This window comes from Oncorhynchus nerka, linkage group LG13, assembly GCF_034236695.1.
Source record: "Oncorhynchus nerka isolate Pitt River linkage group LG13, Oner_Uvic_2.0, whole genome shotgun sequence".
NCBI lineage: Eukaryota > Metazoa > Chordata > Actinopteri > Salmoniformes > Salmonidae > Oncorhynchus > Oncorhynchus nerka.
Genome location: NC_088408.1, coordinates 32,792,183 through 32,817,790, shown reverse-complemented (window position 1 = coordinate 32,817,790; position 25,608 = coordinate 32,792,183). Strand labels below are relative to the sequence as shown.

Sequence of the window (25,608 nt, the reverse complement as noted above, 5' to 3'; positions counted from 1 at the left end):
CTGTAGATGTAGGATGTGTCACTGCCTGTACTGTTACTGTAGATGTAGTGTCACTGCCTGTACTGTTACTGTAGATGTAGTGTTACTGCCTGTACTGTTACTGTAGATGTAGTGTCACTGCCTGTACTGTTACTGTAGATATAGTATCACTGCCTGTAATGTTACTGTAGATGTAGTGTCACTGCCTGTACTGTTACTGTAGATGTAGGATGTGTCACTGCCTGTACTGTTACTGTAGATGTAGTGTTACTGCCTGTACTGTTACTGTAGATGTAGTGTTACTGCCTGTACTGTTACTGTAGATGTAGTGTCACTGCCTGTACTGTTACTGTAGATGTAGGATGTGTCACTGCCTGTACTGTTACTGTAGATGTAGTGTTACTGCCTGTACTGTTACTATAGATGTAGGATGCGTCACTGCCTTTATTGTTACTGTAGATGTAGGATGCGTCACTGCCTGTACTGTTACTGTAGATGTAGGATGCGTCACTGCCTGTATTGTTACTGTAGATGTAGGATGTGTCACTGCCTGTACTGTTACTGTAGATGTAGGATGTGTCACTGCCTGTATTGTTACTGTAGATGTAGTGTCACTTTCTGGACTGTTACTGTAGATGTAGGATGTGTCACTGCCTGTACTGTTACTGTAGATGTAGTGTCACTTTCTGGACTGTTACTGTAGATGTAGGATGTGTCACTGCCTGTACTGTTACTGTAGATGTAGTGTCACTGCCTTTATTGTTACTGTAGATGTAGGATGTGTCACTGCCTGTACTGTTACTGTAGATGTAGGATGTGTCACTGCCTGTATTGTTACTGTAGATGTAGTGTCACTTTCTGGACTGTTACTGTAGATGTAGGATGTGTCACTGCCTGTACTGTTACTGTAAATGTAGTGTCACTGCCTGTACTGTTACTGTAGATGTAGGATGTGTCACTGCCTGTACTGTTACTGTAGATGTAGGATGTGTCACTGCCTGTACTGTTACTGTAAATGTAGTGTCACTGCCTGTACTGTTACTGTAGATGTAGTGTCACTGCCTGTACTGTTACTGTAGATGTAGGATGTGTCACTGCCTGTACTGTTACTGTAGATGTAGTGTCACTGCCTGTACTATTACTGTAGATGTAGTGTCACTGCCTGTACTGTTACTGTAAATGTAGTGTCACTGCCTGTACTGTTACTGTAGATGTAGTGTTACTGCCTGTACTGTTACTGTAGATGTAGTGTCACTGCCTGTACTGTTAATGTAGATGTAATGTCACTGCCTGTACTGTTACTGTAGATGTAGTGTCACTGCCTGTACTGTTACTGTAGATGTAGTGTCACTGCCTGTACTGTTACTGTAGATGTAGTGCCACTGCCTGTACTGTTACTGTAGATGTAGTGGCACTGCCTGTATTGTTACTGTAGATGTAGTGCTACTGCCTGTACTGTTAATGTAGATGTAGTGTCACTGCCTGTACTGTTAATGTAGATGTAGTGTCACTGCCTGTACTGATACTGTAGATGTAGTGTCACTGCCTGTACTGTTACAGTAGATGTAGTGTCACTGCCTGTACTGTTACTGTAGATGTGGTGCCACTGCCCGTACTGTTACTGTAGATGTAGTGCCACTGCCTGTACTGTTACTGTAGATGTAGTGCCACTGCCTGTACTGTTACTGTAGATGTAGTATCACTGCCTGTACTGATACTGTAGATGTAGTGTCACTGCCTGTACTGTTACAGTAGATGTAGTGTCACTGCCTATGCTGTTACTGTAGATGTGGTGCCACTGCCCGTACTGTTACTGTAGATGTAGTGCCACTGCCTGTACTGTTACTGTAGATGTAGTGTCACTGCCTGTACTGATACTGTAGATGTAGTGTCACTGCCTGTACTGTTACAGTAGATGTAGTGTCACTGCCTATGCTGTTACTGTAGATGTGGTGCCACTGCCCGTACTGTTACTGTAGATGTAGTGTCACTGCCTATGCTGTTACCGTAGATGTAGTGTTACTGCCTGTACTGTTACTGTAGATGTAGTGTCACTGCCTGTACTGTTACTGTAGATGTAGGATGTGTCACTGCCTGTACTGTTACTGTAGATGTAGTGTCACTGCCTGTACTGTTACAGTAGATGTAGTGTCACTGCCTGTACTGTTACTGTAGATGTAGGATGTGTCACTGCCTGTACTGTTACTGTAGATGTAGTGTCACTGCCTGTACTGATACTGTAGATGTAGTGTCACTGCCTGTACTGTTACAGTAGATGTAGTGTCACTGCCTATGCTGTTACTGTAGATGTGGTGCCACTGCCCGTACTGTTACTGTAGATGTAGTGTCACTGCCTGTACTGTTACTGTAGATGTAGTGTCACTGCCTGTACTGTTACTGTAGATGTAGGATGTGTCACTGCCTGTACTGTTACTGTAGATGTAGTGTCACTGCCTGTACTGTTACTGTAGATGTAGTGTCACTGCCTGTACTGTTACTGTAGATGTAGGATGTGTCACTGCCTGTACTGTTACTGTAGATGTAGTGCCACTGCCTGTACTGTTACTGTAGATGTAGTGGCACTGCCTGTATTGTTACTGTAGATGTAGTGCTACTGCCTGTACTGTTAATGTAGATGTAGTGTCACTGCCTGTACTGTTAATGTAGATGTAGTGTCACTGCCTGTACTGATACTGTAGATGTAGTGTCACTGCCTGTACTGTTACAGTAGATGTAGTGTCACTGCCTGTACTGTTACTGTAGATGTGGTGCCACTGCCCGTACTGTTACTGTAGATGTAGTGCCACTGCCCGTACTGTTACTGTAGATGTAGTGCCACTGCCTGTACTGTTACTGTAGATGTAGTGTCACTGCCTGTACTGTTACTGTAGATGTAGTGTCACTGCCTGTACTGATACTGTAGATGTAGTGTCACTGCCTTTACTGTTACAGTAGATGTAGTGTCACTGCCTATGCTGTTACTGTAGATGTGGTGCCACTGCCTATGCTGTTACCGTAGATGTAGTGTTACTGCCTGTACTGTTACTGTAGATGTAGGATGTGTCACTGCCTGTACTGATACTGTAGATGTAGTGTCACTGCCTGTACTGTTACAGTAGATGTAGTGTCACTGCCTATACTGTTACTGTAGATGTAGTGTCACTGCCTATGCTGTTACCGTAGATGTAGTGTTACTGCCTGTACTGTTACTGTAGATGTAGTGTCACTGCCTGTACTGTTACCGTAGATGTAGTGTTACTGCCTGTACTGTTACTGTAGATGTAGTGTCACTGCCTGTACTGTTACAGTAGATGTAGTGTCACTGCCTGTACTGTTACTGTAGATGTAGGATGTGTCACTGCCTGTACTGTTACTGTAGATGTAGTGTCACTGCCTGTACTGATACTGTGTAGATGCCTGTACTGTGTCACTGCCTGTACTGTTACAGTAGATGTAGTGTCACTGCCTATGCTGTTACTGTAGATGTGGTGCCACTGCCCGTACTGTTACTGTAGATGTAGTGTCACTGCCTGTACTGTTACTGTAGATGTAGTGTCACTGCCTGTACTGTTACTGTAGATGTAGAATGTGTCACTGCCTGTACTGTTACTGTAGATGTAGAATGTGTCACTGCCTGTACTGTTACTGTAGATGTAGGATGTGTCACTGCCTGTACTGTTACTGTAGATGTAGTGTCACTGCCTGTACTGTTACTGTAGATGTAGGATGTGTCACTGCCTGTACTGTTACTGTAGATGTAGGATGTGTCACTGCCTGAAATGTACCTCTTTGATCCTCTGGAGCAGCGGAGGCAGCCAGTCTTTGTTGACCTCACAGTGACTGTCCAGGAAGGTCAGGACCCCGGCCTTAGCCGCGTCCGCCCCACGAACCCTGGAGCGGATCAGACCTGTCAAAGAGGGGAAAAGAAAGGGAGATTCTTATCTCTAACCACTGCTGTGTGTGTCTACCTACCTGTGTCTGTCTGTGTCTAAACTCAACCACCGTGTCTAAACCCAACCACCGTGTCTAAACCCAACCACCGTATCTAAACCCAACCACCGTGTCTAAACCCAACCACCGTGTCTAAACTCAACCACCGTGTCTAAACCCAACCACCGTGTCTAAACCCAACCACCGTGTCTAAACTCAACCACCGTGTCTAAACCCAACCACCGTATCTAAACCCAACCACCGTGTCTAAACCCAACCACCGTGTCTAAACCCAACCACCGTGTCTAAACCCAACCACCGTGTCTAAACCCAACCACCGTGTCTAAACCCAACCACCGTGTCTAAACCCAACCACCGTGTCTAAACCCAACCGCGTGTCTAAACCCAACCACCGTATCTAAACCCAACCGCGTGTCTAAACCCAACCACCTTGTCTAAACCCAACTACCGTGTCTAAACCCAACCACTGTGTCTAAACCCAACCACCGTATCTAAACCCAACCACCGTGTCTAAACCCAACCACCGTATCTAAACCCAACCACCGTGTCTAAACCCAACCACCGTGTCTAAACCCAACCACCGTGTCTAAACCCAACCACCGTGTCTAAACTCAACCACCGTGTCTAAACCCAACCACCGTGTCTAAACTCAACCACCGTGTCTAAACCCAACCAACCGTATCTAAACCCAACCACCGTGTCTAAACCCAACCACCGTGTCTAAACCCAACCACCGTGTCTAAACCCAACCACCGTGTCTAAACCCAACCACCGTGTCTAAACTCAACCACCGTGTCTAAACTCAACTACCGTGTCTAAACTCAACCACCGTGTCTAAACCCAACCACCGTGTCTAAACCCAACCACCGTGTCTAAACTCAACCACCGTGTCTAAACTCAACCACCGTGTCTAAACCCAACTCTAAACCCAACCACCGTGTCTAAACCCAACCACCGTGTCTAAACTCAACCACCGTATCTAAACTCAACTACCGTGTCTAAACTCAACCACCGTGTCTAAACCCAACCACCGTGTCTAAACCCAACCACCGTGTCTAAACTCAACCACCGTGTCTAAACTCAACCACCGTGTCTAAACCCAACTCTAAACCCAACCACCGTGTCTAAACTCAACCACCGTGTCTAAACTCAACCACCGTGTCTAAACCCAACCACCGTGTCTAAACCCAACCACCGTGTCTAAACTCAACCACCGTGTCTAAACCCAACCACCGTGTCTAAACTCAACCACCGTGTCTAAACCCAACCACCGTGTCTAAACCCAACCACCGTGTCTAAACTCAACCACCGTGTCTAAACTCAACCACCGTGTCTAAACTCAACCACCGTGTCTAAACCCAACCACCGTGTCTAAACCCAACCACCGTGTCTAAACCCAACCACCGTGTCTAAACTCAACCACCGTGTCTAAACTCAACCACCGTGTCTAAACCCAACCACCGTGTCTAAACCCAACCACCGTGTCTAAACTCAACCACTGTGTCTAAACCCAACCACCGTATCTAAACCCAACCACCGTGTCTAAACCCAACCACCGTGTCTAAACCCAACCACCGTGTCTAAACTCAACCACCGTGTCTAAACCCAACCACCGTGTCTAAACCCAACCACCGTGTCTAAACCCAACCACCGTGTCTAAACTCAACCACCGTGTCTAAACTCAACCACCGTGTCTAAACCCAACCACCGTGTCTAAACTCAACCACCGTGTCTAAACCCAACCACCGTGTCTAAACCCAACCACCGTGTCTAAACTCAACCACCGTGTCTAAACTCAACCACCGTGTCTAAACCCAACCACCGTGTCTAAACCCAACCACCGTGTCTAAACCCAACCACCGTGTCTAAACCCAACCACCGTGTCTAAACCCAACCACCGTGTCTAAACTCAACCACCGTGTCTAAACTCAACCACCGTGTCTAAACCCAACCACCGTGTCTAAACCCAACCACCGTGTCTAAACTCAACCACCGTGTCTAAACCCAACCACCGTATCTAAACCCAACCACCGTGTCTAAACCCAACCACCGTGTCTAAACCCAACCACCGTGTCTAAACTCAACCACCGTGTCTAAACCCAACCACCGTGTCTAAACCCCACCACCGTGTCTAAACCCAACCACCGTGTCTAAACCCAACCACCGTGTCTAAACTCAACCACCGTGTCTAAACTCAACCACCGTGTCTAAACCCAACCACCGTGTCTAAACTCAACCACCGTGTCTAAACTCAACCACCGTGTCTAAACCCAACCACCGTGTCTAAACCCAACCACCGTGTCTAAACCCAACCACCGTGTCTAAACCCAACCACCGTGTCTAAACCCAACCACCGTGTCTAAACTCAACCACCGTGTCTAAACCCAACCACCGTGTCTAAACTCAACCACCGTGTCTAAACTCAACCACCGTGTCTAAACTCAACCACCGTGTCTAAACCCAACTCTAAACCCAACCACCGTGTCTAAACTCAACCACCGTGTCTAAACTCAACCACCGTGTCTAAACCCAACCACCGTGTCTAAACCCAACCACCGTGTCTAAACCCAACCACCGTGTCTAAACTCAACCACCGTGTCTAAACCCAACCACCGTGTCTAAACCCAACCACCGTGTCTAAACTCAACCACCGTGTCTAAACTCAACCACTGTGTCTAAACCCAACCACCGTGTCTAAACCCAACCACCGTGTCTAAACTCAACCACCGTGTCTAAACTCAACCACCGTGTCTAAACCCAACCACCGTGTCTAAACCCAACCACCGTGTCTAAACCCAACCACCGTGTCTAAACCCAACCACCGTGTCTAAACCCAACCACCGTGTCTAAACCCAACCACCGTGTCTAAACCCAACCACCGTGTCTAAACTCAACCACCGTGTCTAAACCCAACCACCGTGTCTAAACTCAACCACCGTGTCTAAACCCAACCACCGTGTCTAAACCCAACCACCGTGTCTAAACTCAACCACCGTGTCTAAACCTAACCACCGTGTCTAAACTCAACCACCGTGTCTAAACCCAACCACCGTGTCTAAACTCAACCACCGTGTCTAAACTCAACCACCGTGTCTAAACCCAACCACCGTGTCTAAACTCAACCACCGTGTCTAAACCCAACCACCGTGTCTAAACTCAACCACCGTGTCTAAACTCAACCACCGTGTCTAAACCCAACCACCGTGTCTAAACCCAACCACCGTGTCTAAACTCAACCACCGTGTCTAAACTCAACCACCGTGTCTAAACCCAACCACTGTGTCTAAACCCAACCACCGTGTCTAAACTCAACCACCGTGTCTAAACCCAACCACTGTGTCTAAACCCAACCACCGTGTCTAAACTCAACCACCGTGTCTAAACCCAACCACCATATCTAAACCCAACCACCGTGTCTAAACCCAACCACCGTGTCTAAACTCAACCACCGTGTCTAAACCCAACCACCGTGTCTAAACCCAACCACCGTGTCTAAACCCAACCACCGTGTCTAAACCCAACCACCGTGTCTAAACTCAACCACCGTGTCTAAACTCAACCACCGTGTCTAAACCCAACCACCGTGTCTAAACTCAACCACCGTGTCTAAACTCAACCACCGTGTCTAAACCCAACCACCGTGTCTAAACCCAACCACCGTGTCTAAACTCAACCACCGTGTCTAAACCCAACCACCGTGTCTAAACCCAACCACCGTGTCTAAACCCAACCACCGTGTCTAAACTCAACCACCGTGTCTAAACTCAACCACCGTGTCTAAACTCAACCACCGTGTCTAAACCCAACCACCGTGTCTAAACCCAACCACCGTGTCTAAACTCAACCACCGTGTCTAAACTCAACCACCGTGTCTAAACCCAACTCTAAACCCAACCACCGTGTCTAAACTCAACCACCGTGTCTAAACTCAACCACCGTGTCTAAACCCAACCACCGTGTCTAAACCCAACCACCGTGTCTAAACTCAACCACCGTGTCTAAACTCAACCACCGTGTCTAAACTCAACCACCGTGTCTAAACCCAACCACCGTGTCTAAACCCAACCACCGTATCTAAACTCAACCACCGTGTCTAAACTCAACCACCGTGTCTAAACCCAACTCTAAACCCAACCACCGTGTCTAAACTCAACCACCGTGTCTAAACTCAACCACCGTGTCTAAACTCAACCACCGTGTCTAAACCCAACCACCATGTCTAAACCCAACCACCGTGTCTAAACTCAACCACCGTGTCTAAACTCAACCACCGTGTCTAAACTCAACCACAGTGTCTAAACTCAACCACCGTGTCTAAACTCAACCACCGTGTCTAAACTCAACCACCGTGTCTAAACCCAACCACCGTGTCTAAACTCAACCACCGTGTCTAAACTCAACCACCGTGTCTAAACTCAACCACCGTGTCTAAACTCAACCACCTTGTCTAAACCCAACCACCGTGTCTAAACTCAACCACCGTGTCTAAACTCAACCACCGTGTCTAAACCCAACCACCGTGTCTAAACCCAACCACCGTGTCTAAACTCAACCACCGTGTCTAAACCCAACCACCGTGTCTAAACCCAACCACTGTGTCTAAACTCAACCACCGTGTCTAAACTCAACCACCGTGTCTAAACTCAACCACCGTATCTAAACTCAACCACCGTGTCTAAACTCAACCACCGTATCTAAACTCAACCACCGTGTCTAAACCCAACCACCGTGTCTAAACCCAACCACCGTGTCTAAACCCAACCACCGTGTCTAAACCCAACCACCGTGTCTAAACTCAACCACTGTCAAATATGATGTTGTAAGTGTTTCTTCTCAGATATTCTGAACACAGTGAAGTCCCTGTATTGTCCATTTCATGCATGGAGACAAGGGAGGTTTTAAAAAAGCCATTTGTGTCTGTTTATGGTGCAGCGAAGCAATTACAGCCCTTAGAGATGAGGGCCTAAATGGGACATCACACTGTTAAGAAGTCTCAATGATCAGACATTCTGTCTGGTCTAAAGAGCGAAATCAATAGTCCCTGACATAGGACGGAGTGTCATTGTATGAAATTGCAGGACTCCCCTGTAAGTTCCGCACTACGCCGGGACTCCAGCCAATTAAAAAAACCATTTCATCCTCAATAACACTTTATTTTCTGGATGGCTGAGCTCACCTCCCCTCAACAGTTGCTAGAGGAAGCCTGACTCTGTACAGAACAGAGCTCGTGTTAAAGGAGGGTTGCTGCGGTAGATGCCTTTACAGACCAGAGTGAGAGAGAGAAAGCAAGAGGGAGAGAGAAAGCAAGAGGGAGAGAGAAAGCAAGAGGGAGAGAGAAAGCAAGAGGGAGAGAGAAAGCAAGAGGGAGAGAGAAAGAGAGGGAAAGAAAGAGCGAGAGAGAGAGAGAGAGAGTGAGTGAGAATAAATCATAAATCAGCTAAGTTGACTTCTGTGTGTGTGTGTGTGTGTGTGTGTGTGTGTGTGTGTGTGTGTGTGTGTGTGTGTGTGTGTGTGTGTGTGTGTGTGTGTGTGTGTGTGTGTGTGTGTGTGTGTGTGTGTGTGTGTGTGTGTGTGTGTGTGTGCGTGTGCATAGTGATTACATTCACTAATAAAGGCTGATAGAGGTTGACATTGCATAACAGCTTCTGCTGTTTGTAGCATTAAAGACTGTTAACTACACCCAGGCCCCCTACACACAAACACGCTCATCAACACTGTAGTGGAACACTGAGGGTGGCTAATGAAACCTCCAGCTCCAGGAATAAAAAGAGGACTGCATAACAACAGCCTAGTGACACCATTTGTTTTTGAGAAAACCCCTGAATTGGTTTAAAGATACAATCTAATTGGTGTTGTAATGACTTTTTTTACTTGATTAGGTATTATCGGAGAGACATTTCTTATTGTTGTGGGTGGAATCTTGGAAGTTGTCGTCTTGAGATTGGAGGTCTCTGCTTTTCATTAGTACAGCTGGAATCTAATTACCCATAATGCCTCACACTCCTGTCTCGCCACAACGACATACACGAGAACAACTATTTCAAACAGCACTTGTTGGCTACAGATTTCAAATCATCATCCCATTCCATTCAAATGTGCTCCCTCATCAACATTACATTTAAGTAATTTAGTAGACACTCTCATCCAGAGTGACTTGCAGGCGCAATTAGGGTTAAGTGCTTAGCTCAAGGGTATATCAACTAGTCGGCCCAGGGATTTGAACCAGCAACCTTTCAGTTACTGGGCCAACACTCTTAACCACTAGGCTACCTGCCACCCATGTTCATAACTGACCCGTAAAAGTCAATATCAATCCCAGGGTCCGAATGAAAAATGATAGCAAGCAATGGCAGGTCTCGACAGGCAGACCTGTGATTGCAGGGCTCTAAAAAACCTCACAGCTGCACACGTAAATGGCCCTGCACACGTAAATGGCCCAGAGGACTATCCGTCATTACAACGACCAACCTACTGAGCAATCATAGTGTGGCAGAGGCCCCGTCCAAATGGGTTTCATTAAACTGTAACACTGTTGTATATAAACACCATCACCCACTCCATACCTAGCCCCTTCAGCCCCCCTCCTCATCGCCACACTCTTTAATCCTCCCCCCACACCCCCTTCACCCTTAATATAATATATGCCATTGAGCAGACGCTTTCATCCAAAATGCACTCACAGTCATACGTGCGTACATTTTTTATGTATGGGTAGTGCCGGGAAACGATCACACGATCCTGGCATTGCAAGAGCCATGTTCTTACGGCTGAGCTACAGAGGACCCCCCCTCTGTTTCTCCCCACACCCACTCACTGTTTGATGATGTTCCTGCCACCCTGCCAGATCAATGGCGTTTTCTGATGAGCCAGGTCCATATTTCCAAACAGAGAATCACTGAAAAGCTTCACCTAAACTCAGCAAAAAAAGAAACGTCCTCTCACTGTCAACTACATTTATTTTCAGCAAACTTAACATGTGTAAATCTTTGTATTAACATAACAAGATTCAACAACTGAGACATAAACTGAACAAGTTCCACAGACAGATGTGACTAACAGAAATGGAATAATGTGTCCCAAAAGTAACAGTCAGTATCTGGTGTGGCCACCAGCTGCATTAAGTACTGCTGTGCATCTCCTCCACATGGACTGTACCAGATTTACCAGTTCTTGCTGTGAGATGTTACCCCACTCTTCCACCAAGGCACCTGCAAGTTCCCGGACATTTCTGGGGGGAATGGCCCTAGCCCTCACCCTCCGATCCAACAGGTCCCAGATCTGCTCAATGGGATTGAGATCCGGGCTCTTCGTTGGCCATGGCAGAACACTGACATTCCTATCTTGCAGGAAATCACACACAGAACGAGCAGTATGGCCGGTGGCATTGTCATGCTGGAAGGTCATGTCAGGATGAGCCTGCAGGAAGGGTACCACATGATGGAGGAGGATGTCTTCCCTGTAACGCACAGCTTTGAGATTGCCTGCAATGACAAGAAGCTCAGTCCGATGATGTTGTGACACACTGCCCCAGACCATGACGGACCCTCCACCTCCAAATCGATCCTGCTCCAGAGTACAGGCCTCGGTGTAGCGCTCATTCCTTCGACGATAAATGCGAATCCGACCATCACCCCTGGTGAGACAAAACCGCGACTCGTCAGTGAAGAGCACTTTTTGCCAGTCCTGTCTGGTCCAGCGACACTGGGTTTGTGTCCATAGGCGACGTTGTTGCCGGTGATGTCTGGTGAGGGCCTGCCTTACAACAGGCCTACAAGCCCTCAGTCCCTCCTCTCTCAGCCTATTGCGGACAGTCTGAGCACTGATGGAGGGACTGTGCGTTCTTGGTGTAACTCGGGCAGTTGTTGTTGCCATCCTGTACCTGTCCCGCAGGTGTGATGTTAGGATGTACGAATCCTGTGCAGATGTTGTTACACGTGGTCTGCCACTGCGAGGACGATCAGCTGTCCATCCTGTCTCCCTGTAGCGCTGTCTTAGGCGTCACACAGTACGGACATTGCAATTTATTGCCGTGGCCACATCTGCAGTCCTCATGCCTACTTGCAGCATGCCTAAGGCACATTCACGCAGATGAGCTGGGACCCTGGGCATCTTTCTTTTTGCGTTTTTCAGGGTCCGTAGAAAAGCCTCTTTAGTGTCCTAAGTTTTCATAACTGTGACCCTAATTGCCTACCGTCTGTAAACTGTTAGTGTCTTAACGACCGTTCCACAGGTGCATGTTCATTCATTGTTTATGGTTCATTGAACAAGCAGAGGAAACAGTCTTTAAACCCTTTACAATGAAGACTTGTGAAGTTATTTGGATTTTTACAAATTATCTTTGAAAGACAGGGTCTTGAAGCAGGAACGTTTTTTTTTTTGACTGTTTATTAATGGATTTCTTCACACCAAGGCTCCTAATCACTGTTCTAAAAGAGGTTTTACGATATAATCCATGCTCTGTCACATCACCCCCCCTTATCTGTCACAGGCTGAGAACAAGTCAAGAAGGTACACTGGGTTTTAGGTTTGTTTGCAAGAGGAGGTTTCATGCATTTCAGTCACTGAGTACAATGACAACAGTCTATTGCGCCAGTCTACCATGAAATACTTTAGGACACTGAAGGCTTCAACAATGACCAAAACAGCCCCATATCTTCCTGTATTATACAGTAACTGAGGTGGATGCTGTCAGATAGTATCCATACCCCTTGGTGTTACTAGGTGAAGCTGCTTTTGGTGATTTTGGAATGTCAGATTGTCAGCCTGTGAGGTGAGATGGGGTTCATATCCATTAGCCCTCCACTGAACCCACCTATCAGGGGAACTTCAAACGCCTTTGAGCGCTGAGGCACCTCTATCCACGCACAGCAATCTGCATCTCGTTACTGTCTGATTCCACCTCTCAGCTTTTCAACTTTATATTTCACAGACTGTATAATGTGCTGAATCTGATGACTCTCTGCCTTAACAGACAGAAAGGGTGGAGGGCTTTTAACTAGCAAGCCGCACATGCTGCTTTTCAGCCTTTTTCAGTTTGCTTTTTAAAACTAGCCCTATTTAAAAGCTATTTATATGGCATCACTGAGAACACCCCTGTGGATTTATATAAAAGGTGACACAGGGAGCTGCAAAATAATCATCATGACATATGAGTTTCCTGAAAACAATGACTCATAATGCAATCTAATAGTTTCCTGTTTAGTAGTGCTCAGACTGTATACCAGTCAACCTTTTGATGTGTTGATCTAATATATTATAGAGATACACAGACTAGATTAACATGTTGTCTAGTTGGGATCATGATGTATCTATGACACTTACAGTGCCTTCAGAAAGTATTCACACCCCTTGACTTATTCTACATTGTTGTGTTACAGCCTAAATTCAAAATGTATGAAATAAAACATTTTCTCACCCATCTACACACAATACCCCATAATGACAAAGTAAAAACATGTTTTTAATTTATGCAAATGTATGAAAATGAAAAACAGAAGTATTTAATTTACATAAGTATCTCATTTGCATAAATATCCACACCCCTGAGTCAATACTTTGTAGAAGCACTTTTGGCAGCGTTTATAGCTGTGAGTCTTTCTGGGTAAGTCTCTAAGAGCTTTTCACACCTGGATTGTGCAACATTTGCACATGATTATTTTCAAAATTCTTCATACTCTGTCAAATTGGATGATGATCATTGCTAGACAACCATTTTCAGGTCTTGCCACAGATTTTCAAGTAGATTTAAGTCAAAACTGTAACAGTGAATGTTCCTGCCACTCAAGAACCTTCTAGGTAAGCAACTCCAGTGTAGATTTCAAATCAAATCAAACGTTATTGGTCACATACACATATTTCGCAGACGTTGTTGCGGATGTTGCGAAATGTTTGTGTTCCTTGCTCCAACATTGTAGCAGTATCTAACAATTCACAACAACACGCACAAATCTAAAAGTGAAGAATGGAATTAAGAAATACATAAATACTAGGACGAGCAATGTCGGAGTGGCATTGACTAAAATACAGTAGATTAGAATACAATATATACATATGAGATGAGTAAAGCAGTGTGTTAACACTATTAAAGTGACCAGTGATTCCATGTCTATTTACATAGGGCAGCAGCCTCTAAGGTGCAGGATGGGGAGTAACTGGGTGGTAGCCGGCTATTGATGACTGTTTAACAGTCGGATGGCCTTGAGATAGAAGCTGTTTTTCAGTCTCTCAGTCCCAGCTTCGATGCACCTGTACTGAGCTTTCTGGATGATAGCAGGGGCGAACAGGCCGTGGCTCGGGTGGTTGATGTCCTTGATGATCTTTTTGGCCTTCCTGTGATATCGGGTGCTTTAGGTGTCCTGGAGGGCAGGCAGTGTTCCCCCGTGATGGCATCGTCTGTGGATCTATTGGAGTGGTAAGCAAATTGAAGAGGATCTAGGGTGATATGATCCTTAACTAGCGATAGTCATTTAGTTCAGTTACCTTTGCTTTCTTGGGTACAGGAACAATGGTGGACATCTTGAAGCAAGTGGGTCCCCCCGTGTGGTTCTGGGATTTTTGCTCACCGTTCTTGTGATCATTTTGACTCCACGGGGTGAGATCTTACTTGGAGCCCCAGATCGAGGGAGATTATCAGTGGTCTTGTATGTCTTCCATTTCTTAATAATTGCTCCCACAGAATGCTGAGTTGCATCCAAAGAACACCATACCTACTGTGAAGCATGGGGGTGGAAACATCATGCTTTGGGGCTGTTTTTCTGCAAACGGACCAGGACGACTGATCCGTGTAAAGGAAAGAATGAATGGGGACATGTATCGTGAGATTTTGAGTGAAAACCTCCTTCCATCAGCAAGGGCATTGAAGATGAAACATGGCTGGGTCTTTCAGCCTGACAATGATCCCAAACACACCGCCTGGGCAACGAAGGAGTGGCTTCGTAAGAAGCATTTCAAGGTCCTGGAGTGGCCTAGCCAGTCTCCAGATCTCAACCCCATAGAAAATCTTTGGAGGGATTTCCGTGTTGCCCAGCAACAGTCCCAAAACATCACTGCTCTAGAGGAGATCTGCATGGACGAATGGGCCAAAATACCAGCAACAGTGTGTGAAAACCTTGTGAAGACTTACAGAAAACGTTTGACCTCTGTCATTGCCAACAAAGGGTATATAACAAAGTATTGAGATAAACTTTTGTTATTGACCAAATACTTATTTTCCACCATAATTTGCAAATAAATTCATTTTTTTTCTCATTTTGTCTGTCATAGTTGAAGTGTACCTATGATGAAAATTACAGGCCTCTCTCATATTTTTAAGTGGGAGAACTTGCACAATTGGTGGCTGACTAAATACTTTTTTGCCCCACTGTACATACTACCTCAATCAGCCTGACTAACCGGTGTCTGTATGTAGCCTCGCTACTGTTATAGCCTCGCTACTGTATATAGCCTGTCTTTTTATTGTTGTTTTATTTCTTTACCTACCTATTGTTCACCTAATACCTTTTCTGCACTATTGGTTAGAGCCTGTAAGTAAGTATTTCACTGTATTTCAAGGTCTACACCTGTTGTATTCAGCGCACGTGACAAATATACTTTGATTTGATAGATCCCCTGAACGCAGCTCACTTTCCAACCCACTTTCCAGCTCACACTCTCAACACATAGATCCCCTGAACGCAGCTCACTCTCCAGCCCACTTTCCAGCTCACACTCTCAACACAAAGATCCCCTGAACACAGCTCACTTTCCAGCCCACTTTCCAGCTCACACTCTCAAACACCTAGATCCCCTGAATGAAGCTCACTCTCCAGATCCCAATCACCTGAATTCTGATCACCTGTTCACACACCTGTATGTCATTATCACACACAATTTAGTTCAGTTCTTTGCACCCCATCATTGTGAGGTATTGTTTGTTTTGTGACACACTTCTATTCGGAGCGTTGTGTTTCCCGTAATTTAATCCCCTGTGTATGATAGTTTTGCCCTGCCTCACTAATGATGCCTTTTGCCTATTCCATGCCTGTACTTTAGATTGGATTTCCTGTTATCAACCGATTGCCTGATCTCCCGGATGACATTACTAGCCTTTTCCCTGCCTGTACTGTTTCCTTTTTTGGCCCCCCTGTGTATGACCTTCTGCCTGCCCCTGGACCCAGCTACCTGCCTCCTCCTGTGGTCCTTTACAAATAAACACCTGCTGCACTCTGCACTTGAAACCAGCTCTCTGTCTCCCATTGTGTTCATTGCAGTAGACCTACATTGTGAACTACAGTAAAGAAATCAAATGTCTCTTGCTAGGTGCCCAATTGAATTAAAGGGCAACTACACCCTCTCAAAAATACATCTCCTGATGTGGTTTCAGCAATGTTGTGGACTTAGAAAACTCAATTTGTTCCAGTTTTCCATTTAAAACATAAACGGTTTCACACAGGGGCATCATCCCACTGGGCACAGATGTCATTTCAATGTCTATTCCACACTGGTTCAACGTAACGTCATTGAAATGACGTTACAACAATGTTGATTCTACCAGTGTGTGTCCAGTGGGTTTTGTTCACCAGGCGAGCCGTTTGAGAGTGATTTTGCCAAGTTAGGGTATATGCATTTCTCCAGGCACCACTCCGTCACTGCTCACAACAGGTGCTTTTCCCTGTGCTCTGAAATCATCTACTGCAGGCAGGCTACTAGTGCTCCAATCAGGTGAACCATCCTCCTGGTCTACTGTTATCGCCTCATGACAACATTCGGCTCTAATGCTGCTCTTCCCGCTCAGAAGACAACTGGTGGTGGGCTCAATGGTATGTGTTCAAGTTGAGGACACAATTGTGTACTGCACGGATAAAATACTCTCAACACACACACACGCGCAAGCACGCACACGAATGAACTACGTTACCTTCTCTCCTGTCATTCCGAAGACACTTTACTTTGGGCAACTTGGTGAGTAGAAGGCAGTCGTTTGCTGAAAGAGAGCATTTGATTCAGGGTCAGATGCAATGTCCTCAACACTGTCACCCACACATTGCATGGTACTGGACATGAATTGCAATAAACACATTGACAGAGACAGGGGAAATCTTTTAAATCACTGACACTTTTATTCCGGCAGATGACCCAGAATGGGAGAGCTCGTCTCATCGATCTCCAATCCATTTCCACACTGCCTCCTGCTGGAATCAGCTCTATCTCTGCTCACAGCTTCTCCTCTACTCTACTCACCATCTTCACTGTAGTCATCTACAGCATCAGGATGATCTACTCTACTCTACTCACCATAACTCACTGTAGTCATCTACAGTACCAGGATGATCTACTCTACTCACCATAACTCACTGTAGTCATCTACAGTACCAGGATGAGCTACTCTACTCACCATAACTCACTGTAGTCATCTACAGCATCAGGATGATCTACTCTACTCACCATAACTCACTGTAGTCATCTACAGTACCAGGGTGATCTACTCTACTCACCATAACTCACTGTAGTCATCTACAGCACCAGGATGATCTACTCTACTCACCATAACTCACTGTAGTCATCTACAGTACAAGGATGAGCTACTCTACTCACCATAACTCACTGTAGTCATCTACAGCACCAGGATGATCTACTCTACTCACCATAACTCACTGTAGTCACCTACAGTACAAGGATGAGCTACTCTACTCACCATAACTCACTGTAGTCACCTACAGTACCAGGATGATCTACTCTACTCACCATAACTCACTGTAGTCATCTACAGTACCAGGATGATCTACTCTACTCACCATAACTCACTGTAGTCATCTACAGTACCAGGATGATCTACTCTACTCTACTCACCATAACTCACTGTAGTCATCTACAGCACCAGGATGATCTACTCAAATCAAATCAAATCAAATGTATTTATATAGCCCTTCGTACATCAGCTGATATCTCAAAGTGCTGTACAGAAACCCAGCCTAAAACCTCAAACAGCAAGCAATGCAGGTGTAAAAGCACGGTGGCTAGGAAAAACTCCCTAGAAAGGCCAAAACCTAGGAAGAAACCTAGAGAGGAACCAGGCTACTCTACTCACCATCCTCACTGTAGTCATATACAGCATCAGGATGATCTACTCTACTCACCATCCTCACTGTAGTCACCTACAGCATCAGGATGATCTACTCTACTCTACTCACCATCCTCACTGTAGTCACCTACAGCATCAGGATGATCTACTCTACTCACCATCCTCACTGTAGTCACCTACAGCATCAGGATGATCTACTCTACTCTACTCACCATCCTCACTGTAGTCACCTACAGCATCAGGATGATCTACTCTACTCTACTCACCATCCTCACTGTAGTCACCTACAGCATCAGGATGATCTACTCTACTCTACTCACCATCCTCACTGTAGTCACCTACAGCATCAGGATGATCTACTCTACTCACCATCCTCACTGTAGTCACCTACAGCATCAGGATGATCTACTCTACTCTACTCACCATCCTCACTGTAGTCACCTACAGCATCAGGATGATCTACTCTACTCTACTCACCATCCTCACTGTAGTCACCTACAGCATCAGGATGATCTACTCTACTCTACTCACCATCCTCACTGTAGTCACCTACAGCATCAGGATGATCTACTCTACTCTACTCACCATCCTCACTGTAGTCATCTACCAGGATGATCTACTCTACTCTACTCACCATCCTCACTGTAGTCATCTACAGCATCAGGATGATCTACTCTACTCTACTCACCATCCTCACTGTAGTCACCTACAGCATCAGGATGATCTACTCTACTCTACTCACCATCCTCACTGTAGTCACCTACAGCATCAGGATGATCTACTCTACTCTACTCACCATCCTCACTGTAGTCACCTACAGCATCAGGATGATCTACTCTACTCTACTCACCATCCTCACTGTAGTCACCTACAGTATCAGGATGATCTACTCTACTCACCATCCTCACTGTAGTCACCTACAGCATCAGGATGATCTACTCTACTCTACTCACCATTCTCACTGTAGTCATCTACCAGGATGATCTACTCTACTCTACTCACCATCCTCACTGTAGTCATCTACCAGGATGATCTACTCTACTCACCATCCTCACTGTAGTCACCTACAGCATCAGGATGATCTACTCTACTCTACTCACCATCCTCACTGTAGTCACCTACCAGGATGATCTACTCTACTCTACTCACCATCCTCACTGTAGTCATCTACCAGGATGATCTACTCTACTCTACTCACCATCCTCACTGTAGTCATCTACCAGGATGATCTACTCTACTCTACTCACCATCCTCACTGTAGTCATCTACCAGGATGATCTACTCTACTCTACTCACCATCCTCACTGTAGTCATCTACCAGGATGATCTACTCTACTCTACTCACCATCCTCACTGTAGTCATCTACCAGGATGATCTACTCTACTCTACTCACCATCCTCACTGTAGTCATCTACAGCATCAGGATGATCTACTCTACTCTACTCACCATCCTCACTGTAGTCATCTACCAGGATGATCTACTCTACTCTACTCACCATCCTCACTGTAGTCATCTACCAGGATGATCTACTCTACTCTACTCACCATCCTCACTGTAGTCATCTACCAGGATGATCTACTCTACTCTACTCACCATCCTCACTGTAGTCATCTACCAGGATGATCTACTCTACTCTACTCACCATCCTCACTGTAGTCATCTACCAGGATGATCTACTCTACTCTACTCACCATCCTCACTGTAGTCATCTACCAGGATGATCTCGTGAATCAGGTGGACAGGCGTCCGGTTCAGCACACTGCAAAAGGAAAGGCGAGAAACAGTAGAGTTAGTAGAAACTATTGCATTTCTTAAAGACGACAATCGTTACAGAGCTGCAAGTACCCACATTATGGGAAAAACTGAGAATGGAATTACGGCTTTAATAAACCAACACTATTTCATTAGTTCTGAAGATTAAAAAATAAAAAATTCATAACGTCAGCCCCCAAAATTCAATTTGGATGGTTTTCTATTAAGTGTATGGGAAAATACAGGAACACTCTTTCTGGCTGTAGCTCTTTTTCCTCCTAACACCATCCTTTCATATTAAATTCTCACTTTATAAGAACCACACTGGAATCCCCCTCTAACATTATCTCTCCTCTCCTGGGGCACATGGCTGAACAGCAGGTCATGGAGCGAGAAGAGATGGAGAGAGAGCTGCACCACCTCCCTCAAATTACTTCACCTTTTATCCCAGTCTGAATCAAGGCACATCTACCCTCTTCTCCTCCCTCGCAGGCCCTCATTCCCTCTACCTACCACACCCACAAATTATCTCTCTCTCTCTCTATTCCCTGATCTACACCACTCCTCCCACCTAAAGCTAAACCTCTCTCCTCTCCTCTCCTCTCAGCCTGGCCAACTTCCTGGAGAGATTACACACACCAGTGGAGAGCAGAGCATGTCTACCCAGACAGCCAATCAGCATAACCATCCCTGTCCCATTACTGGTCAGGCGTGCTCCGGTGATAGCGGTGAAATTATGGAAGGGGACAACACAGTGATGCTCACAGGACTCAAGGTGGATTTGCTGTGTGATTTGTAGCATGGTGTGAGGGCATCTCTCTCTTTCCCTTCCTTTCTCTCACTGTCTTTCCACCCCCACCATTTCTCTCTCTCTCTCTCTCTCTCTCTCTCGCTCTCTCTCTCTCTCTCCCTATCTCTCTCTCTCCTCCTCTCCTGTCTTGGTGAATAATTGGAGGGCTGTCAGGCTTGGAGGTCTGTTCTTCTATCGCTGTGCATGCTGGACCCATTCATCACTCCATTCCCCTCCTCCTCTCCCCCTCCTCTTCCCTCCCTCTCTATCCCGCTCCATCCACCCTCCACTGGCGCCTGATCCTCATGCCTTTATTAATGCCCCTGACAGAAATCCGTTCCTGGTGGCAACGGGAAAAGCTTTACAGTAAGACAGAGCCCTGATTCAGCTTCTAAATGCAGCCTAATCAGGGGAAGCGGATGACTATAGCCCTGTGGGCTATATCTAGAACAGCAGCATCACTAATGTCTGCTGTAGACTTTATTCTAGACTGTATTTTCCCCTCTTTTTATGACAATCAGCCGGTTTCAAATGAAGACTAAAATGCAATGTATTGGGCATGAATAACATGTATGTGAAAGTTCTCTCGAACCATGTAAAATACCTAATATAGTCAGTGGTAAATGTGGCGAGAAGTTCTGAGAAAACACAATTGAGTTGAGAGTCTCATGTGGGAGTTCCAAAACTGGGCTCAGACCGATACTGTAGAATTTGGCTACGACACTGACTGTTCCAAGAACATCAAACCCACTGAGAAAACATTTAGTCTGCGCTGGATGTAGACAGTACCGTACGTCAAATCTATTATTGATTGTCGGATGACTGCTAGATGAAAGATTGACAGACATATTTGTGAATACTTTTTGGGGGGAGGGAAACAGAGCTGGAAACCAACAAATATTAGGCAATTAACTATTTTCAATACAAAAACGGATGAATTGGCATCATTCCAAAGCCAGGTTAGGTAATATGTCCTTTCAAAATGAAGCTAACACAAACCATGTGGAATTACTACCGACAATCAAAAGGACTGGGTTAGCAGAGCGGTAGAAATGTGTTTACTGTACATTGCGGTCTTAGAATGTCATTATATTGATTCCTGCTGTGTTTATGGGGTGGCTCAGCACTTTGCGTCCACACTCACCACCCAAACACAGGAGAGAAGCCCTTTGACTGCCAAATTAATTTCTGTTTCTCCTGATGCATTCCAAAATGCCTGAGTAGGAGGAATACATTATGAGTAAACCCAGCATCAATAAAATCCATTGTGGCACATGCGGGAATAGGTGACATTTGGAAAATAATATAGTCTACATTACCCACCGGGCACAGACGTCATTTCAACATTTAGTTTTGAGATAATTCCTTTACGTTGATGACTTTTTGCAAATCCAATACATTTTCCACGTCGATTCAACATCATCACATGGAATGTTTTTGGGGGAAATACGTGGAAACAACGTTATTTCAACCAGTTTTTCCCCCCAGTGGGTATTTTCTCATTTGTTTAGTACTGATCGTCATGAGTGTGTCCTGAAGGCACCAGTGTGCGGCACCGCTCTGTGTTAATCACACTACACACAACCCATTAAGACAAGTTTCCACCACCTCCTTCTCCTCTATGGCTGTCTGGCACAGAGAGCGTCTCGTCAAACATCAGTAGAATATAGCATCCAGGTGTAATATGGGGTCAATGACTGTTTCCCTGTCCTTTAGTTTGCTCTACCTGCTGGGGATATGAAAACACAGGCCTATCCTTCCTGCTCCTCCTCTCCTCACCTCACCTCTCCTCACCTCTCCTGACTTCACTATTCCCCCCCTTTCCTCTCATTTCTTTTCCTCTACTTTCCACTCTCATCTCCTCTGTGTATTCATTATCTCTACCTCTCGTCCCTTACCCTCCCCTCTTCTCACTTCCATATTATTCTCCTCCCCTTCCCCTCTCTTCTCCTGATCTATCGGTCACAGCACTGTCTTGGGAGAGCAGGGTCTGAAGAGGGTTTCCAGCCTGTCCCTCCCCCCTCTCCACCTCTGAGGGTTCTGAGGGCTGGACTCTAGTAATAGCCTCTGTCAGCACTAACACAAATCAAAGAGGCCCACGGCCTGCTTTTCAACTTCGCTCTGTATCAATGTTTGGTTCTGGCGTCAGAGAACGAGAGAGAGAGAGAGAAAGAGAAAGAGAAAGAGAGAGAGAGAGAGAGAGAGAGAGAGAGAGAGAGAGAGAGAGAGAGAGAGAGAGATGGGCTAACAGACAGACCGGCTGAGGATTCTGGTGGGCTGTGCGTCAGGGGGTCTATCTGGGTCTAACCAGCCCATGAACCCCAGACAACTTGATTAATGCAGAGAAATCTCAGGAGATGAGGGTTGTTGTTGTTTTTCTTATTAGCTACATCACCGGCGGCAGCAGCCGCAGCGTGTGGTGGAGGGCTGAGTGAGGCGGAGGTTGTGTAATTACATGCAGGGAGAATGGAGGCCGTCATGATTACACAAACATGCCGACAGACATGGAGCACTGTGCTAATTAAACCCCGCCCACTGAGGCTGAGGCCCCTGAGGGCCACAGAGAGGGTACTGGTACTGTGCCACCTCAGGAGGTATTTAACTACTGGGCTATGTGGCTCAGAGTGCTGTATACAGTACACTACCCTGGACAAAGATGTATGTAATGAGGTAGCCACAGAAAGAGAGAGAGAGAGAGAGAGAGAGAGAGAGAGAGAGAGAGAGAGAGAGAGAGAGAAACATCAACAAATTGGCCACTATTCTAGAAAAATCCTTAGCCCCTGGTGTTAGTCCCCACAATTCAGAGGTTAAATGCCAGCTCTTCGCAGATGACCTATGCCTGTTGTCACCCACAGCACATGGCCTACAGCAGAGCCTGGACCTGCTAGAGCAGTACTGCCAGACCTGGGCCCTGGCAGTAAACCCCAAAAAGACTAAATCATTTCCAGAGAAGATCCAGATCTCAGGGAATTAGAACAAAGTTCGCAATTGGTACAAAATATATAGAGTACTGCACACACTACAATTATTTAGGTTTAAAAATAAGCTCAAGTGGACACCTTAATGAGGCAGTGAACGAACTGAGAGAGAAAGCACGCAGGGCATTCTACGCCATTAAAAAAACAAGTTCAAATTGAAATACCTATTCAAATTTGGCTAAAACGAATTGAATGTGTCATTGAACCAATTGCACTTTATGGCCGCGAGGTGTGGGGTCCACTTGCAAAACAAGATTTCATCAAATGGAACAAACACCCCTTTGAAACCCTGCATGCAGAGTTCTGTAAGATTCTCCTACATGTCCAGAGGAAAACTACAAACAATGCATACAGGGCAGATTTAAGACAATATCCACTCATAATAAAAACTCAAAAAAGAGCAATTAAGTTTTGAAAACATCTAAAATACAGTGACCCCCTCTCATATCATTACCAAGCCCTGCAATGCCAAGAGCTGAGCAAAGAAAAGACTCCCCTCATCCAGCTGGTCCTGGGGCTGAGTTCACAAACCTGTTCTACTAACACACTGAAGCCTCAGGACCAGAACATCCAATCAATCAGAATAAACCAAATTTACAACACAGTCAAAACAAAACTACATCGCTTATTGGGAAACACAAGCACAAGCACAAAGCAAAATGCAGTGCTATCTGGCCCTATATCGACAGTACACCGTGGCTAAATATTTTACCATGGTTACTGATCAAAACCTTAGAAACAGAAAACCTGGCTCCCTGTAGAGGAAAGGCTGTGCAACCACTGCACAACAGCAGAACCTGAGACAGAGCTGCATTTCCTGACAAAATGTCAAAAACATAAAACAATTCTAGAGTGTCATTTACTCAAATTAGAAACCTATATTCAAGGTTTTAAAGACCTCTCTGATGGGAGTAGGCTACCCATCCTGTTGGGGGAGGACACAGAGAGCTGTGGGTTGGCAGCGCGCTATAATGTTGCTTGCCAATAGATGAGGGACAGTGTCTGACAGACCAATCAACATGCACATATCCTCTACTGTATGCTTATTGTTCAATGTATGGTTATTTTGACCCTTGGTTATTGTTGTTACTGTTTTGATTCTTATTATTTTATTATTGTAAATATCTACAGTAAGCTTTGGCAATATGTACATTGTTACGTCATGCCAATAAATCAAATTGAATTGAATTGAGAGAGAGACAGAGGGAGAGAGGGAGAGAGAGAGAGAGAGAGAGAGAGAGAGAGAGAGAGAGAGAGAGAGAGAAAAAAGAGAGAGACGTGTGTGTTTTCTAGATGAATTAATTGTTATAAAAGTAAACTGCTATTTGCTGCTTCTCTGTTGATATTGTTTGGGATGGAGCCTGAAGCTGGGCACCATTATATCCTGAGCCTCTGAGCCTGCAGTGAAGCAACGGCCGCAATTACAAACCTTTTTTTTTTGCAGGAGAAGTGTGTAATTGCGATAAAGTTGCAAACGGAGAAGCCGTCCAAAAACCACAGGGACGGGCAGGCTGTAACCTACTGGGAAGTATTGTCTTTTAATTGGTTGAAACGGCAGAGAAAATGAAAATGGTTTGGGGCAGGCGCATAAACTGGACAGTTTCTCCTGAGTGGAGCGGTGGTCAGGACTCTCTGCGTGATCATTAAGCGATCACACAGAGAGCTGAACCGGCATCAGGAAAGGTTGACAAGGGAGGCCTGACGCTGGGCTGTATTGTGCTGAGGCAAGCTGCTGAGGCAAGCTGCTGAGGAAAGCTGCTGAGGAAAGCTGCTGAGGCAAGCTGCTGAGGAAAGCTGCTGAGGCAAGCTGCTGAGGCAAGCTGCTGAGGAAAGCTGCTGAGGCAAGCTGCTGAGGAAAGCTGCTGAGGCAAGCTGCTGAGGCAAGCTGCTGAGGCAAGCTGCTGAGGAAAGCTGCTGAGGCAAGCTGCTGAGGAAAGCTGCTGAGGCAAGCTGCTGAGGCAAGCTGCTGAGGCAAGCTGCTGAGGAAAGCTGCCGAGGCAAGCTGCTGAGGCAAGCTGCTGACACCCACGGACAGGGAGAGGTGAGGAGGAGGTGAGGCAGAAGTGAGGCAGCTATGGGAAAGGTCAAGGGACAGGC

At 45.8% G+C, this 25,608-nt stretch overlaps 1 protein-coding gene across 2 annotated transcripts in view; it reads right to left on the bottom strand.

The window, feature by feature from the left end:
• Nucleotides 1–25,608, bottom strand: part of LOC115139388 (polypeptide N-acetylgalactosaminyltransferase 14-like) — a 116,091-nt gene that overhangs the window by 28,861 nt on the left and 61,622 nt on the right. For both annotated transcript variants that reach the window (XM_065026346.1, XM_029676707.2), the window contains 3 exons: nucleotides 19,683–19,750; nucleotides 16,826–16,891; nucleotides 3,765–3,886 (listed from right to left, as the gene is read on the bottom strand). In XM_065026346.1, coding sequence (XP_064882418.1) covers nucleotides 3,765–3,886; nucleotides 16,826–16,891; nucleotides 19,683–19,750 — 256 coding nt within the window. The remainder of the gene's footprint in view (nucleotides 1–3,764; nucleotides 3,887–16,825; nucleotides 16,892–19,682; nucleotides 19,751–25,608) is intronic.